General features: G+C 36.1%; 1 protein-coding gene across 5 annotated transcripts in view; it reads left to right on the top strand.

Annotated features, from left to right (window-relative positions):
- Positions 1–17,700, top strand: part of PROS1 (protein S) — a 107,489-nt gene extending 89,789 nt beyond the window's left edge. For all 5 annotated transcript variants that reach the window (XM_055259900.2, XM_055259899.2, XM_063630552.1 and 2 more), the window contains 5 exons: positions 3,196–3,363; positions 5,001–5,169; positions 10,587–10,738; positions 12,699–12,924; positions 16,410–17,700. In XM_055259900.2, coding sequence (XP_055115875.1) covers positions 3,196–3,363; positions 5,001–5,169; positions 10,587–10,738; positions 12,699–12,924; positions 16,410–16,570 — 876 coding nt within the window. In that variant the 3' untranslated portion in view covers positions 16,571–17,700. The remainder of the gene's footprint in view (positions 1–3,195; positions 3,364–5,000; positions 5,170–10,586; positions 10,739–12,698; positions 12,925–16,409) is intronic.
- Positions 17,701–18,579: the final 879 nt, after the last annotated feature.

The raw sequence follows: 18,579 nt of genomic DNA, 5'->3' as shown, positions 1-18,579 counted from the left end.
TAGCCATATCTTCCCTACTTGCACGTCCGTTTATAGGCTCTCTGCAAGAAGAAAAATATGGCTCTATTTTGCCCGACCCTGCAGGCAGTCAGACCTTATGGTTGTCTTCCCTTGTTCCCTAAAATCGCTGTTATTCTGTTCTTTTTCAAGGTGCACTGATTTCATATTGTTCAAACACACGTGTTTTACAATCAATTTGTACAGTTAACACAGTTGTGTTCCTGAGGGGACGTAGATCCTCAGCTTATGAAGATAACAGGATTAAGAGATTAAAGTAAGACAGGTATAAGAAATTGTAAGAGTATTATTTGGGAACTGATAAATGTCCATGAAATCTTCACAATTTATGTTCCTCTGCCATGGCTCCATCTGGTCCCACCATTTGGGGTCCCTGACTTCCCACAACAATAGCAAGAGTTTTTCCTCGCTCTAGAGCTTAGTACCTCACAGATAAGTAGCTGATGCTTCTTTGGGAAATAATGTAATGTAATATGAAATATATTACAGTAGAGGTATGAACAAAGCACACTTGGGCAAATGTGGTGAATTTATAAATGATTACATCTTATCTTTGATTTTGAGTCTAATATTAATAGGAATTTTAATTGTAAATGTATCATAATTCATTCAGCAAAATATTTATTGGCACTTCTACATGCTAATCCTTATTCTAGGTGGTAAAGATACAACAGCAAATTAAAAAAAGTCAGTGCTCTTACGGAGCTTGCATTCCAATGGTGAGATGCAAACAACAAATGCATGAAAAAATAAATATGCCAGATAGTTATTCATGTTGTAAGGAAAAAGAAAAGCCAGGCAAAGACATAGAGAGTGATGGTGGTTAGTATGCATATAGAATCAGGAAAGGCATCTCTGATGGGATTAGATCTGAGCTGAGACTTGAGAGCACATGTCATGAGAAATACATGAAGGAATATAAAATGATTCTGTACCATATGAACAGCAAGTACAGAATTTCTTGGAATAGGATGTGTTTGGTATTTGAGGAATAACATGAGGAGTAGTGTAGCAGCAGGGGACAATAGTTAGAAAATGAGGTTAGAAACGTGATCTAGAATAAGATCATCTAGGGCCTTGGAGGCCATGATGAGGATGTGGATTTTATGCTAAATGGAAAAGGCCCTGAATGGTTTTGAGAAGGGATATGATCTAGTTTGCATTTTAAAAGATAATCCCAATCAGAAGCTGATGGCTTTGTGGAAACCAGAAGTGGAGAATGAGTGTATAACAGGATATGGGGATATGGAGTTAGGAGACTGTTGGAATAACCCAGCGGAGAGAAGATGACAGTTTGACTGGTGTGCTGATGGTAAGAGTGGTAAGAAGTGGTCAGATTCTGGATATTTTTGAAGTTAAGCCTTCAATTCAAATTTTTGAATACTCAGCATAAAGAGGGGTTTTAAGGCCATGAAACTGTTTGTGTTGACCAGTGGTTCCAAACGCTATCTCATCCAATGTCTGAAAATACATAATGCTCCTTTACTATTCTATAATGAAATGTATCAGTAATATAAACTACCTTCACATATACCCAATCAAAACCAATATAATGCTCTCATTATTATATTAATATGGATAAATAAAAGGAAAGTAATTTATAAGAAAATAATATGTATTTCAGTATATACATAGTCAACTATAACTACAACACTTGTCAAAGCTTGCTTCTATGCATTAAGTAAAAGCTACAAATGAAGACTAATGCTGGGGCATTATATTAGCAACTCAAATACCATTAAGGGTATACATGGTGTTGCCATTGGTAATATTAATTTTCCAAAGTGGTGAGAAGTTCCTGGTAAAGATATGAACAAAACAAGTATCAATCTATCTTTAGTTGTCAAGATTATTACATTCTTGAAAGATGTAATGAATGCTAAAATAGTGCAGCAAATATTTTGTGTCTATGTAGGTACAAACTCAGATGATTGTAAGCATGAATATTCCCTACATGAATACCTAGCAGGGATGTTCAAAAGATTTTAAGAATACTTGATATTTTATTACTAGCTCTGCATTACTTATTATTATTAATTCTGCATGACTAGCCTATGTACATAATGCAGATTGTCTATCATCTTGCAATGCCAGCATGGCCCCTACTCATTGTGACAAATAAAAGTGTTCCTCACCTCCAAATTTTCCAAATGCCCTGGAGTGGAGTCATGGTGTCTCACTTAAAATACTTGCATGGCTACAGGAAAAAGGTCTGGGGCCTGAGCTGTGGAGAGGGGAAGATCCAGCAAAGGAGACTGAGAAGTAGTGGTTAGAGTGTAGAAAGAGAAGCAAGCAGGGTCAGGTGTTGGAGGCTAAGTTAAGAAAGTTTGTAAAGGAGAGAATAGTTGTTCACATGCTGCTAATTGGCTATATTAAAGAAGGAGTGTTGACCAACTTTAAATTTGTGTTACTAAATTTATTTTATGTTGGAGGATAGTTTTTCCCTTCCTATCATGGTGTTTTAATATGCTTATTGTTTGGCTTATATTATTGGTTAGTGAGTGAAGAGTTTGCTCTTTGAGCACTGTAGTTCTACTTGAAGCGATTGAAGCAGTGGTTCTTCAAATTGCCTTAGTGGAAGGAATTTTTATTGTTGTTTACCCTTACTTGAAACCTTTTTTAAAAACCCAAACAACTCTCAAAATTGGGAAACTCCAATTTAATTTTGTGTATTTTTTTCTTATTGCCTCAATCACTTTTGAATTTTAAAGAAAAAATAATTTGTGTGCAGTTAACAGAATAGTGAACATATTGATTTTTCTTACTTTATATTAAGAACTTATTTACACTATTGATTCCATATGTGTATTATCAGACAATTGCAAAATAAGACCATTTAAATTTTTCCTGAGATAGAATGGCTCACTTAATTGTTAATTTTCTAGCAGCCTGGAATTGAAAGATATATAACTGGATGTTTAAGCTTAACAGAATAGTATTTTTTTAACTTTAAAATATGGTATGCTTTTAATTTTTGATCAAGTGCTGCCACCCTAAATGCCTTTTTATCACATTTATCATAATTTGACATTCCAAATGAGTTGTAACAAATTAATAATTACATTAAAATGATTACAAAATATTTTATTGGAATAATAACATAAGTTTTAGATCCCAGTATTTCAAATGACATGTAGTAATGCTTGGTTATTTGGTAATTTTTCTTTTTAATTGTAGGTGTCTGTAGAAGAATTAGAACATAGTATTAGCATTAAAATAGCTAAAGAAGCTGTGATGGATATAAATAAACCTGGACCCCTTTTTAAGCCGGAAAATGGATTGCTGGAAACCAAAGTATACTTTGCAGGATTCCCTCGGAAAGTGGAAAGTGAACTCATTAAACCGGTAATGATCCAAGCTTCTATCATTCATCATGGATGAATTCCTTTTGTCTGTAATAGATTTGAATATGTGCTTTTCTGAGAGTCAATAGAAGTTGTTTTGTTAAGCATACTGTGACGACTTGAAATGATCATGGAAAAATAACATTAGTTACCCTTGAAATTATATTAATGAAATAAAAAAATGATGTAGTGGTTTTGTGCCCATTTAAATCCCCAGCATAAATCATGAAGTGGATTTCTAAAATTCTCAAGTTAACACTTGAGAATGTTAACACTAATGTTAACATTAGTAATGTAATGTTCAGTGTTAACATCATGATAATTCATACTCAGTCGTTAAACATATAAATTCATATATTTAAGTCCAAAATTACACTATTTTGTAAAAGCCAGTCAAAGGACTTTCTCAAGTCTATTTTTAGGACTTAAATGCAAGAGCTAAAGAATAGCACATAAGGTGAAATTTATTGTTAAAAAAATACCTCTTTACTGAGGGTACAACTATAGCCTGTCACAAATTGAAATTAGATATAATAGATGTTTTTCTAAATATAATATTTGTTTAATAGCTATAGAATAGGTTTGATGAAAGAGACTAACCACTAACTCTTCAAAGAGTTTTAAAAATTTCATTTGAAGTCACAGGCCTGCCAGATACACTTGCTGATTTAATTTAAATATTTACTATCTTATATCCGTCTTTCATTCCTGGCAATTCATAGTTACTTTAGCTTTTAAAAGATTTCTATTATATGATATTAAGCTTGAATTAATTAACCCATGTTGACATGAGTATACCTGTTGTTTGAAACTGAGAAATTAATACACTTTAAAAGTAAAATAAATTATTCAAAAAGTATCAATCATTTATGAAATGGTTTTTACATGTCTTGAGCCTGGCAGGATACTTAACGGAGGCTAAAGAATGCAAACAGTTTTGTGTCTGAAGAGACTTAGAGTCTGATTGGCAAGACAAACCCATATTCTAAATGCCACTAAAGAAAAACAAGGCCGGGCGCGGTGGTTCACACCTGTAATCCCAGCAATTTGGGAGGTCGAGGTGGGTGGATCACCTGAGGTCAGGAGTTCAAGACCAGCCTGGCCAATGTGGCAAAACCCCATCTCTACTAAAAGTACAAAAATTAGCCAGGCGTGGTGGTGGGCACCTGTAATCCCAGCTACTCAGGAGGCTGAGGCAGGAGACTTGCTTGAACCAGGGAGGCAGAGGTTGCAGTGAGCCAAGATCCTGCCACTGCACTCCAGCAAGACTCCATCTCAATCAAAGAAACAAAAAGATAAACAAGACAGCTTAGAGCCCAGGGTCACAGCTAGAAGCAAATATAGAACTTGAAAGCAGAAAAGTTACCACTGGATGATGTAAGAGAGGCAGGTGGAGCTTGAAGTGTTAAAAATCATTAAGATCCCACTGAGGGCTTGTGATAGCATAAGCTCGCTTGTGCTGAAAAAGACTGTCCATCTGAAGAACACTTTGAAAAGAAAAACTTAAATAAAATTTAAAATACTTTCAACTATTATCAAAGAAAGGATTTTTTTTTCTCTTAATGAAAACCTATACTCATAATCGAGCCATTGTTTAAGTTTAAAATGCACTCCTTGACTTGTATTTTAATTTGTTAGATCAACCCTCGTCTAGATGGATGTATACGAAGCTGGAATTTGATGAAGCAAGGAGCTTCTGGAATAAAGGAAATTATTCAAGAAAAACAAAATAAGCATTGCCTGATTACTGTGGAGAAGGGCTCCTACTATCCTGGTTCTGGAATTGCTCAATTTCACATAGATTATAGTAAGTGATTTTCCATTTATCTCTATTTTCTCATTAACGAGTAAATTTATTCATTAACAAACAGTAATAATTTATTTGTGAAACATTGCTGAGTATCTACTGTGTGCCCACTCCAGTCTTATGCTTATTCATACTATTATATACCTTTTACAAAAATTTTTCAGTGTATTGGGAAAAATATAAAGGCATTTGAATGTGCTTGTGTTGTTATTTCAGGTTTATCGGTACATAGCCTGATTCCTTTTGGGTAAATTCAATTGATCTATTTTAAAGTTCACTGATTTCTCACTTGTATGGAGTCTACCAATGAATGCATCAGAAAGATTCATCTTCATTTCTAGCACTTCTATTTGATGCTTTCTTAAAATTTCTACCTCCCTATTGAAATTCCCTATCTGTTCCCACTTGTCTAGTTTATGTACTGAGTTTTCAATGTATTCATCATAATTATTTTAAATTCCCTGTCTCATAGTTCCAACTGTGTCATATCTGAGTCTGGTCATTTTGTTTGCTTTGTCCCTTGACCAAGTGTTGTTTTTCTTGCATCTTTGTGTATCATGTAATTTTTAGTTTAGATTTGGGCATCTTACATACAACAGTAGAGACTGAGATAAAGAATATTTGCGTCTGGAAATGAGCACATTTCTTTTGCTAGGCTCTTAGTAATGGGACTGAATCAATCTAGTGAAAAGTTGAGCTTCTTAAGTTTTGTTGGTGCCAGGATTACCCTTAATGCACCACAGGTTTCAGATCTTTTATTTGGTTTTGTTTTGTTTTTGAGATGGAGTCTCGCTTTGTCACCCAGGCTGGAGTGCAGTGGTGCAATCTTGGCTCACTGCAACCTCTGCCTCCTGGATTCAAGTGATTCTTCTGCCTCAGCCTCCCAAGTAGCTGGAACTACAGGCACCTGCCACCACGCCCAGCTAATTTTTGTATTTTTGTGTTTTTGGCCAGGCTGGTTTTGAACTCCTGATCTTATGATCCACCCCCTTGGCCTCCCAAAGTGCTGGGATTACAGGTGTGAGCCACCGCACCCAGACTCAGATTTTTAAAATACTACCTTCTGCTTAGAATAAGGGAATGGTTTGGTGGCTAGTTTTTCTTTTTCTTTTCTTTTTTTTTTGAGACCGAGTCTCACTCTGTCACCCAGGCTGGAGTGCAGTGCCACAATCTCGGCTCACTGCAACCGCCACCTTGCAGGTTCAAGTGATTCTCATGCCTCAGCCTCCTGAGTAGCTGGAATTACAAGGGTGTGCCACCATGCCCTGCTAATTTTTGTATTTTTGACAGGGTTTTGCTGTGTTGGCCAGGCTGGTTTCAAACTCCTGACCTCAGGTGATCTGCCTGCCTCAGCCTCTCTAAATGCTGGGATTAAAGGCTTGAGCCACCGTGCCTGGCCTAGAGAGTTTTTCATCATAGCAGCTCAGTTTTATGTATTCCCTCCATAATATGCCTCAAGAAAATGTCTCTCCCACTTGTGTCTCTCAAGTGTCTTGCCCACCTCCAGCAGACTGCTCTTGTTACCTGACATTTGCTAACATGGCAGAGAAGATGCGGAGGTTAGGGAAGCATTCTATGTTGTTCTGGTACAAATTCAGTCTTAGGCAGGTGTTGTATCCCTGGGTCTCAGGAGTGCGGAATTTTCACTGTTCCTCTTCCCTGACTCTCATCAGCAGGGGAGATGTCTAGTGATCAGGACTCAATATGTTTTCTTGCTCCTTCTCCGTGATAGATAGCTTTTTTTGTTTGTTCTTCCTAATCTGTAGTTGCAATGAGTCTTCATATGTGTCCTGATGACAAGGTTTGCTGTTTTTCTCCTGGCTTGAAAACTTGTGTTGTGTGGAGGAGACTGAGAAGGATCTAGATGGGGCTCTGTGGCTTCCCTGTAGCTGGTGCTGCTTTCAGGACCATATTAAGAGAGAGGCTTTCTCGGGTCTCCTTCCCTGCACTGTTTTCTCTTGAGTGCATGGTAAGGTCTGTGGAGAAGAGCTTGTGAATGAGCATGAATTGTCTTTGTGTCTGTAGTTTCTAGGGCTTATAAACTCTTACATCAGCCCCCACATGGAGTTCAGCAATTTGTTTAAATCTTTACCTAAATTATTTTTACCAAACTGCATGGCATTTCCTGTCTGCCCTGGGTTAGAAAGTGTTCTTATTCTGGCTTTCCTTGGGAACACCTGTCTTTCTTTAGGTTTCTGGTTAGTTTGCTGCTCTGCGACCTCAGCTGTTTGATAGTTTCAAGAAAAGTCGTGATTATGCAGATAATTTGGCTTTTGTTGTTGTAAGGGTGGAGGTGGTGCCCTTTCCACTTTTCTACAGCCTAAGTGGAGCAGGGAGTCTTGCCACACTGACCCTAGGGTTTTAACCTTATAAATAATACTTCTGTGAACATCCTGAATCATACATCCTTCCACCTTTATGTGATTAATTCTATGGAAGAAAATTTTAGAATTAGGTTATCTCTATCAAAGGTTAGGCAAATATATGATTATTAGAGGTTCAATTACATTCTTTTCCAAAAATCTTTTATCAATTAATATTTCTACCAACAGAACGAGAAAGTGTATGCTTTAGTTTTCTTCCAATCTGATAGTTCAAAAATTAAATTTTGTAGGTTTGAATATTAATATTATTTCCCTAATTTCTACTGAACTTGAATATCCTCCCATATGTTTATTAGCTATTTATATATTCTAATTATTTTATTGAATCTTTTTCTTTTTTAGTAGTTCATTATTTGAGCTACTAACACTTGCATTATAAATTGTTAGCATTAATGTGATATCTCTGCTTTAAGAAAAAAATTACATTTTAATTGTGTTTATTTGTAACCCAAAAAGGGTGAGGTAAGGTGGCTCACACCTATAATCCTAGCACTTTAGGAGGCTGAGGCGGGCAGATCCCAAAGAGCTAGAGCCCAAGAGTTCAAGACCAGTTTTGGCAACATGGTGAAACCCTATCTTCACAAAAAATACAAAAATTAGCCAAGCCTGATGGCCTTGGCCCGTAGTCCCAGCTACTCAGGAGGCTGAGGTGTGAGGATGGCTTGAGCCCAATAGGTTGACGCAGCAGAGAGCCAGGATCTTACCACTGCACTCCAGCCTGGATGACAGAGTGAAAGCATGTCTCACAAAAAAAAAAAAAAAAAAAAAAAAAAAAAAAAAAAAAAAAAAAAAAAGTGTTTACTACATTAAAACAAATTTTCAAATTTTTATGTAATTAGGAGGTACAAGTGCAGATTTCTTACATGCATATATTGTGATATATTGTGTAGTGGTGAAATCTGGGCCTTTGGTGTACACATCACCCAAATAGTGAACATGATACCCAATTGGTAATTTTTTAACCCCTACCCTCCTCCCACCCTCCCATCTTTCGTAGTCTGTATTTACTACATTTGTTTGTTTGTTTTTGAGATAGGGTCTCTCTCTGTCATCCAGGCTGGAGTGCAGTGGTACAGTCATGGCTCACTGTAACCTAGACCTTCTGGGCTCAAGCAATCCTCCTGCCTCAGCCTCCCAAGTAGCTAGGACTACAGCCACATGCCACCATGCCTTGCTAATTTTTATGTTTTGCAGAGACAGGGTCTTCCTATGTTGCCCAGGTCAGTTTTCAAACTCCTTAACTCAAGTGATCCTCCTGCCTCAGCCTCCCAGTGCTGGTATTACAGGCATGAGCCACTGTGCCCAGCCCTTTTTACTACATTTTTAAGGACAAATTTTACAAAAATGATTTCCCTTTTTCTAGCGTAAATTAATACAGTGCCTAGTTCTGGTCTGCCTATGAAGGATTTTTTTAAAGTAATAAATGGGGTGAGGATTAAATTAGGGTAAAACTAAATCCATGATGATTTGGCCAAAGGAAAAAAATCCCGAAAAGGTAATGAAAATAAGAGTTATATTGTATCTAAAAAAATTAGTAAGTAATTAATCATTTCATGGATAATTTATGTGATCTACTTTGTAATTAATATTTAATGTTACATTTTAACTTCTATACATTTGCGTGTTCATTTTAGTTTGAGTTTAATATTCTGTGTTAAATTTACTTATTTCAAGATAAATGTTTAGGTGATAGAAATTCCAGTTATCCTGATTTGAGCATTACACATTGTATGCATTTATCAAATGACATATGTACCCCAAAATATTTACAATTATGATATATCAATTAAAAATTACTTATTTCACAATGATTACATATAAACATTCTTTTTTTTTTGGAGACAGAGTCTCACTCTTTTTCCCAGGCTGGAGTGCAGTGGTGTGATCTCAGCTCACTGCAACCTCGGCCTCCTGAGTTCAAGCAGTTCTCCTGAATCAAGCCTCCCGAGTAGTAGCTGGGACTACAGGTATACACCACCATGCTCGGCTAATTTTTTGTATATTTTTTCAGTAGAGATGTTTCATCATGTTGCCCAGGCTGGTCTCGAACTCCTGAGCTCAGGCAATTCCAAAGTGCTAGGATTACAGGCATGTGCCACCACACCCGGTCTATATATTTTTTTCTTCTGGATGGGAGTTACAGGATTATAATGAAAAACTTAGTGACATTATATGTGGCTAAGTGGAAGAACATCTTGTCAAAGGAAAATGATTTTCCTTATTCACATTTACCCTTTCAGGGGCTCCGTGTGGTATTTGGGCTTTGCTATACGTTACATCACATTAAATGAGGAAGACTTCATTCAGATTTTGAACTAATATTTTTAGTAATCCAACTACTCTGGAAACATATTAATTCAACAAATATCTACTGAGTGACTGCTGGGGAAAACAAAGCAATGATGGAGACATATACCTCCTAGAGCTTGCACGTTAGTGGGATAGACAATTAACCTAGTAATTAAGAAAGAGAATGTGAAGGATTATGACAAGAGATTCACAAAACAAGGGCTCCTATTCTGATTTCAAAACTAACTGCTGAAGTCAGCGTATTTCTCTAGTATCGAACTATACAACTCTCCTATGTATATAAATCATATTTATCCTTTGGAGTGATGATGGCAACTGTACCCAGATTTTCCCTAAATTATTACTGTAAATTTGTTGAACTTTCAAACATATACTTGGAAATATGACCGCTCTGAGATTTGAGCACTGGTGAATGTGCAAGGGAGAAGGAAGCGCTCGGTGTTAAAGAGCAAACCGGGAAAATCCATGATAATCCTTAACACCACAATCCAGAATTCTCTTCTAGGAAGAACAGGAAGATGGCACTCCATTTGCATGTTTCTTGACTGCATTAAAAAAAAGTTTGTTTTGTTTTGCCTAGGTTATACGGATCATTGAGAAAGGGAATGAAAATACTATTACACAAGATAGTTTTGAATATTACCTGGACTGTGTTAATAACAATTCCTTCTGGTGCACTTCAGGAGTGCATTGATCATGCTTCTGTTTCATTATTTTAAACAGATAATGTATCCAGTGCTGAGGGTTGGCATGTAAATGTGACCTTGAATATTCGTCCATCCACGGGCACTGGCGTTATGCTTGCCTTGGTTTCTGGTAACAACACAGTGCCCTTTGCTGTGTCCTTGGTGGACTCCACCTCTGAAAAATCACAGGTAACTTAACTCTAAACGTATATGAGCCTTGTTTTTCTTTTCATTTTTTAAAATGTATACATAGCAGTATTTACCTCAAAGGACTATTTTGAAGATTAAATAAAGTAACTTATGTAAAGTGTTTGGCACAGTCTCCAGCACATCATTAAGGACTCAAAAAATGTCTATTATTGTTACTTTTTTTTCTGGCTTGTTTCCAAGGTCTGAATGAAGAAGTAAGGGGAGGGAGGAATGAAAAACCTACTGCATCTATACCTAAGATTAGGCAGACTCTCACACAGGCTGCTTGGAGCCATTCGAGTACATAGAGACCCCCCTGATTAAGAATCCTTTAAGCGTTGTGGGAATTAGTCTGTACTGACAACGTAGAAGTGAGTCTAATTACAGTGCACTGTCAGATATTCAGTGCTTAATTATAATGTTTTGTTCTTTCTTACACTCTTAATCTTTTCTCCCAAGAGTAAGTTAGGAAAAAAAGAGAAAGTTAAAACTTGGTTTCTTACTGGCAACTCTTATTTGAAATTAGGAGGAAGAACACCAAAAAGCCTTAGATGAAAGGAAATATGAGGGTTATCAGAAAATCTGTATTATTCAGACTTCTATTAGAGCATAGTCGTTCTGTTTATGTGTCATCCACAGTGCATTCCAACAAGTTACAGCAAGAAGCTGATGTTTATGCCAAGGCTGACTTGGATGCTTTCAGTAGATTTTAGAAAGAGACCTACGGTTGAATAATGTCTATTGTAGTAAAACAAGTTATGCTGTTTGCAACTTAAAGTATGATTCAGGGAGGAGGATGGGAAGTTTCTGGTGGTTAACCATAAGTAACCTAAAAATATCCTGATGAGTTTTTTCTTGTTTTTGCTTTTGTTTTAATCTCCTGTCTTTAAGGAGATTTCTACATTTGGATTTCAGGGGTTTTTTGTTTGCTAGTTTGTTTTCCTTTTTAAACAAAATGGAATTCCTATCTTCAACACTACATTCATGTAGTGGAGGAGGTTAACACATGACATGTCTGATATTTATTTTATCTTTTGAGTGTTTGCCTCCATGGTTCTTTCTTTGCATGTCAGATTTCCTTCTCAAAGTCTATGCAATATTTCATAACATTATTCCAGATATCATTGATCATTTTGGAGCATTTTCTTTATTGACAATCTCTTTTAATGAGTTTAAGGATACGGACATGTACAACACAATAACAGATTTCCTCAAGTAACCTATATTTGCAAAGTTAGTCTTTTCACTTAAAATGGGTATCTTGGATTCCTAAATAAACATTTCTGACTATGTTTTTATCACTTTCCTCTATGCCACGTAAGCTATAGGAAGAGATCATACTCAACACATTGAGTAATTTAGGCATAACGGCAGTTTGAAAGGTTCAGCAGAATGAACACATTTTCTTTCTGTAGAATCTTCTGGTAAATGTTCTATAATGTACTGGTGGCAATTCCTGGTTTTTCTTTCTCAGGGCCTCTTCACTTATTTTATCCCAAGTCTATAGGATTGCTTGTGTGGCACAAAGAAACCTGTTAGTCCTGCTGGCACATGCTTACTAAAGCATTTCAAATTTCCCAAGTCTTTTATCAACAAAGAGTGATTCAACTCCTTCCCTTTTCATATGTAAACTTGGAAATTAGGAAGGCTCATAAACAGAAAGATATAAGACACTCCTATAGGTTCTGGTTGTTTTACTGAATTTTCAGAAACCAGTATACATTTATATTTTAGCTAAACTTTGAGTTTGTAAAACTAATGTGTATTTTAAATTTTAGTCATAATTATTATAAATTAGTCTTATAATAATTAGTAATTTTTCCCTTAAATTTAGAGGCTCTATCCTACATTTTCTTTACTTACTGAAATTTAGTTTTTGACTTTGAAAAACTCAAAAGTCACTCTTAAGCAGCATTACTCTTACTCCTTGCTTATATTGAATCTTTGCTCTGCTCTTCAGGATATTCTGTTATCTGTTGAAAATACTGTAATATATCGGATACAGGCCCTAAGTCTATGTTCCGATCAACAATCTCATCTGGAATTTAGAGTCAACAGAAACAATCTGGAGTTGTCAACACCACTTAAAATAGAAACCATCTCCCATGAAGACCTTCAAAGACAACTTGCCATCTTGGACAAAGCAATGAAAGCAAAAGTGGCCACATACCTGGGTGGCCTTCCAGGTATCTGCTTACTTTTTCTTCAGTTTTAAAAAGTATATTTTAATCAAACTGATAATATTTTAAATATATAATTATAGTAAAAAAGCATCAGAAGGGAACATAAAATCCAGTATTCATTATTCTTTTTCTAGGGGCTAGTACCGACATTTTATTGGCATATTTTTGTTTTGCTTAGTTTAAAAATGTTGAACTAAGGCTGATCAAGTTTTGCTTCATTTGGCTATCCCAGCCAGAAAGGATATGTTATTTTATTTCTTCATCACAATAGTCTTATAAGTTCAATATTTGTTCTTATTTACCCAATATTTATTCATCTATTATTCAGTTCATCTTATTTATCCAGCTTTTTTTTTTTTTTTTGAGATGGAGTCTGGCTCTGTCGCCCAGGCTAGAGTGCAGTGGCGCGATCTCGGCTCACTGCAAGCTCTGCCTCCCGGGTTCACGCCATTCTCCTGCCTCAGCCTCTCCGAGTAGCTGGGACTACAGGCGCTTGCCACCACGCCCAGCTAATGTTTTTGTATTTTTAGTAGAGAGAGAGTTTCACCTTGTTAGCCAGGATGGTCTCGATCTCCTGACCTTGCGATCCGCCCGCCTCAGCCTCCCAAAGTGCTGGGATTACAGGCGTGAGCCACCGCGCCCGGCCAGGACATAAGTTCTCAATAAAAGTTGGATAAATGGGGCCGGGCACGGTGGCTCATGCTTGTAATCCCAGCACTTTGGGAGGCCAAGGCGGGCGGATCACAAAGTCAGCAGATCGAGACCATCCTGGCTAACACAGTGTAAACCCCCTCTCTACTAAAAATACAAAAAAATTAGCCAGGCGTGGTGGCGGGTGCCTGTAGTCCCAGCTACTCAGGAGGCTGAGGAAGGAGAATGGTGTGAACCCAGGAGGCGGAGCTTGCAGTGAGCCGGGATTGCGCCATTGCACTCCAGCCTGGGCGACAGAGGGAAACTCTGTCTCAAAAAAAAAAAGACCTTATGTCCCAGGTGCTCGCAACATAGTAATAAACAATCTAATGGCGAGGTAGACATTAAACAACTAATTAGGAAAATATCAAAATAATTAAAATTGTGATCACTTTTATGAGGGAAAAGTATGGGTTGCTTTTAGAACCTGAAAATACGACTTCTTGCCTGGTCGTGGGGGCCAGAAACAACTGGTCTGAATAATAGACTAAACTATAAATCTGATACTGAACAGGCTAAATAAATTTAACCAGGTCTGAGAGTGGGGATTGGAGTTATTATGCAAGTAAAATGTTCCGTGTGTGGGCAAAGTGGAAGGGGATGACACGCTGGAGGAATCTGTAGGATATCAGTGTGGTTAAAGCATACTGAGCAAGGGAGACGGTAGTGTAGAGTGAGGCTGTGAACTGGGCGGTTGGATGGATTGTTTGTAGACCTAGTTCAGGATCGTAAGTCTTATAATGAGAGACATGACACTATGAAAAGTTTTAGACAAGGAAGTAGTATAGCAATATTACAATTTTAAAAATTCACCCTGCATGCTGGATGGAGATGGATAGGTGGGAGACAAAAGTGGGTTTAATTGAGATGATCTGAGAGGCTATTCAGTAGTCCAGATGAAGAAGCAGTGACAATAGTTGTAGTATCTAAACTACCATCAACTGTTGCAAAACAAACAGTCTGGACACTGTTTAAAGTGCTTCAAATATATCCACTTGTTTAATTTTCAAAATAGTCCAGTGAGGTAAGTGCTATTATTATTCTCATTTTACAGATGAGGAAACTGAGGAAGCTGCAGGACCAGGGTGATAACAATGAAGATGATGGACAGTGAATAGATCGGAGATATGTGTTAGAAACAAAATTAATAGGATTTAATGACTGAAAGACAGGTATAAGGATGACTTTTAGGTATTTGGCATGAGCAGTTGCATGGATGGAGATTCCATTTACCAAGATGGGGATAACTGGAGGAAAAGCAGATTCATCTTTAACTGAATATTGGAAAATATGAAATTGGCACCAATATTTCACTTTAAATGGAAAAAAAGAGGCAGAAAGTTATTTAGAAGCATTTTCAGATGACATTTGCAATTCTCATGGGGAGAATCCTGTTTGATGTCTGGACCTCTGATAACCTTCAATATATTGCTTAAACTGCTCATGGTCTTGATTTCCCATATATGGAAATTGTATCTGGGGTTCTGGGAAATAGAAGTAAATAGGCTTTGAAAGCTATAGAAAGTCAGATAGATATAGATAGATAGATAGATAGATAGATAGATAGATAGATAAATAGATCAATAGAGGTAAGTAGTGAGCATGCCTAATTATTAGGGAGTAATATTATAGTTTAAATGAATAAATTATATATTGAAATCTACCTACTACCTTATCCATAAGTTAGCTGAATGCAATTTTAGGAAATCAAACCAACAAAGAGTTTAAAAGAAGTAGAATTATCAAAATTTCAGCGGTTTCAGGATTTTGGCAACAGCACTGAGGACTAATTTCAGGCAAAATGTCTTGGGAGAAAGAGTGGGGAAAATTTGAGAGGAGCTAAATATTGAGATATTAAGAGTATAAACTGTGGGATGGGTAAATTATTAATTGCATGCAAAGTAGGCATGTTAAATTCCATGTGAAGTACTAAAACCCAAGAGAAATGGATGATTTTGAGTAATTTCTTTCCTCAAAAAATGAATGAATTTGAGTAATTTCTTTTCTCAAAAAAGGAAAAGTGGCATAATCTATGATGTTTAGCCCAACTTGAAAGGGATTCTTAACAAATGCTATGAGCTCATAGTCATAGTAAAGTAGAAACTTTATTCACTGTGTTGGCAAGTTAGAAATTGAAAATTTAAAGGTTTTTTTTTTTTGGCATAAGGTACTGAAGATGAAGAATAAGGGCTAAAGAATATCCATTGTGAGTTAAGATTAATGGAGAGGAGAGGCCTAAAAAGAGGAAGGAAAATTGCTATTTTTAGGAACTCTAAATAGTACATGAAAGTGAATCCTGTATCATGACCTATTGTATGCTCAACAAAAAATTATTTCTTTGGAAAAATACAGAAATCTGCTTTTATTCCAACAATAATAAAAGAGATATATTGATCAGAGATTTCCAAGTAGCTATAATTTGGAGTTAAGAAAATGATTTAACAATGCTTAAACTGTTGCTTAAGTTTAAAGAGAAAATAGTATGTTATTTGTATAATAAAAATAGAATATCACAAGAATATGCTTGTTTCTACTCTCCCTCAAATATGTTTAAGTTTAAATGGAACTAATTGTGTTTATGAAATCCGAGGAACTCATGACATGCTGAATTCAATGAAGTACAATAACATGTATATCGGAGTCACTTAATGTATATTTATGGAATAGAATTTCATTATTAACTTTTCCTTTAGGATTAGAATTTGGTTGGAAATAGGAAGTCTGAATGACTTCTCTCACTGTAAACAAACAAGATGCTAAAAGTCTTGGACTAATATTCTAATATTTTACTTTTACAGATGTTCCATTCAGTGCCACACCAGTGAATGCCTTTTATAATGGCTGCATGGAAGTGAATATTAACGGTGTACAGTTGGATCTGGATGAAGCCATTTCTAAACATAATGATATTAGAGCTCACTCATGTCCATCAGTTTGGAAAAAGACAAAGAATTCTTAAGGCATCTTTTCTCTGCTGATAATACCTTTTCCTTGTGTGTAATTATACTTATGTTTCAATAACAGCTGAAGGGTTTTATTTACAATGTGCAGTCTTTGATTATTTTGTGGTCCTTTCCTGGGATTTTCAAAAGGTCCTTTGTTAAGGAAAAAAATTCTGTTGTGATATAAATCACAGTGAAGAAATTCTTACTTCTCTTGCTATCTAAGAATAGTGAAAAATAGCAATTTTAAATTTGAATTTTTTTCCTACAAATGACAGCTTCAATTTTTGTTTGTAAAACTAAATTTTAATTTTATCATCATGAACTAGTGTCTAAATACCTATCTTTTTTTCAGAAAGCAAGGAAGTAAACTCAAACAAAAGTGCATGTAATTAAATACTATTAATCATAGGCAGATACTATTTTGTTTTTGTTTTTTTCTGATGAAGGCAGAAGAGATGGCGGTCTATTAAATATGAATTGAATAGAGGGTCCTGATTCCTTATTTCAAAACAATTCCTCAGGGGGACCAGCTTTGGCTTCATCTTTCTCTTGCGTGGCTTCACATTTAAACCAGTATCTTTATTGAATTAGAAAACAAGTGGGACAAATTTTCCTGAGAGCAGCACAGGAATCTTACTTCTTGGCAGCTGCAGTCTGTCAGGATAAGACATCAGATTAGGTTGGATAGGTGGGGAAATCTGAAGTGGGTACATTTCTTAAATTTGGCTGTGTGGGTCACACAAGGTCTACATTACAAAAGACAGAATTCAGGGATGGAAAGGAGAATGCACAAATGTGGGAGTTCATAGTTTTCCTTGAATCCAACTTTTAATTACCAGAGTAAGTTGCCAAAATGTGATTGTTGAAGTACAAAAGGAACTATGAAAACCAGAACAAATTTTAACAAAAGGATAACCACAGAGGGATATAGTGAATATTGTATCTTTGTAATCAAAGAAGTAAGGAGGTAAGATTGCCACGTGCCTGCTGGTACTGTGATGCATTTCAAGTGGCAGTTTTATCACGTTTGAATCTACCATTCATAGCCAGATGTGTATCAGATGTTTCACTGACAGTTTTTAAAAATAAATTCTTTTCACTGTATTTTATATCACTTATAATAAATCGGTGTATAATTTTAAAATGCATGTGAATATCTTTATTATATCAACTGTTTGAATAAAGCATAAAATTACATAACAGACATTTAACTCTTCATACAATGAAGTAGTTCTTCAGTTAAAAGACAGATAAAGCTCCAATATTTGAATAATATTTATGGTTGGGTGGTAGACTGGAGCTCAGAAGGTGAAGAGAAGCAAAAGTAACATGTATCTTTGGACACATCCCAGAAATTGTCTTGCTAAATATTATTTTTTTCCCAATTGCCACCAGGTACTATGGGGGATGAATATCAGCAAGTGACTATTGATAATTACATTCATGTAAAAGAGCAAGGAAAAAGAAAAACAGAGAAAACATGAGAGAGGGAAAAAAAGAGTGAAAGAAAGGAGAGGAGTTCCCTGCTTCTCGTTTGATTATGTCACATACAGGTCAGATATGGGGATCAATTCTACCTTTCACATCAGGAGCAGAAGCCTTCCCACATGCAATGATGCTCGTAGAGGCTCCAGAGACGCATTTATAAATTTCATCTACCTTTGAGATGTGCTCATACGTGGCTGGAGAGAGGGTCTAAACCTATGGCTAAGAATCTTTGATTGATGTTTAATTTTGAACTTTGCCAAGAAATATAGATTCCTACTTTTAAAGAGTGGTAGAGAACAAGGCAAAGTGGATATTTGGTGCCATTTCAGCTTTGTATATAAGTGAGAAAAACTCCAAATAACAGGACCATTACAGAGTCCCTTAGAATTCACCTTTTGAAAAAGCTTTCTTTTTTCTTTTTACTTTTTGAACATGTTATGTGAGATGGTAATAGAACTTAACCATTTGCAGTGGTCAGTGATGGATCAATGAAAGCAGTGGTTAATTTGTAAGAACAGGACTATTCACCTCATTT

Source organism: Symphalangus syndactylus, chromosome 21 (genome assembly GCF_028878055.3).
Source record: "Symphalangus syndactylus isolate Jambi chromosome 21, NHGRI_mSymSyn1-v2.1_pri, whole genome shotgun sequence".
NCBI classification, from domain to species: Eukaryota; Metazoa; Chordata; class Mammalia; order Primates; family Hylobatidae; genus Symphalangus; species Symphalangus syndactylus.
The sequence above is the reverse complement of the archived record's forward strand: the minus strand, read 5'-3'. Positions and strand labels throughout refer to the sequence as shown.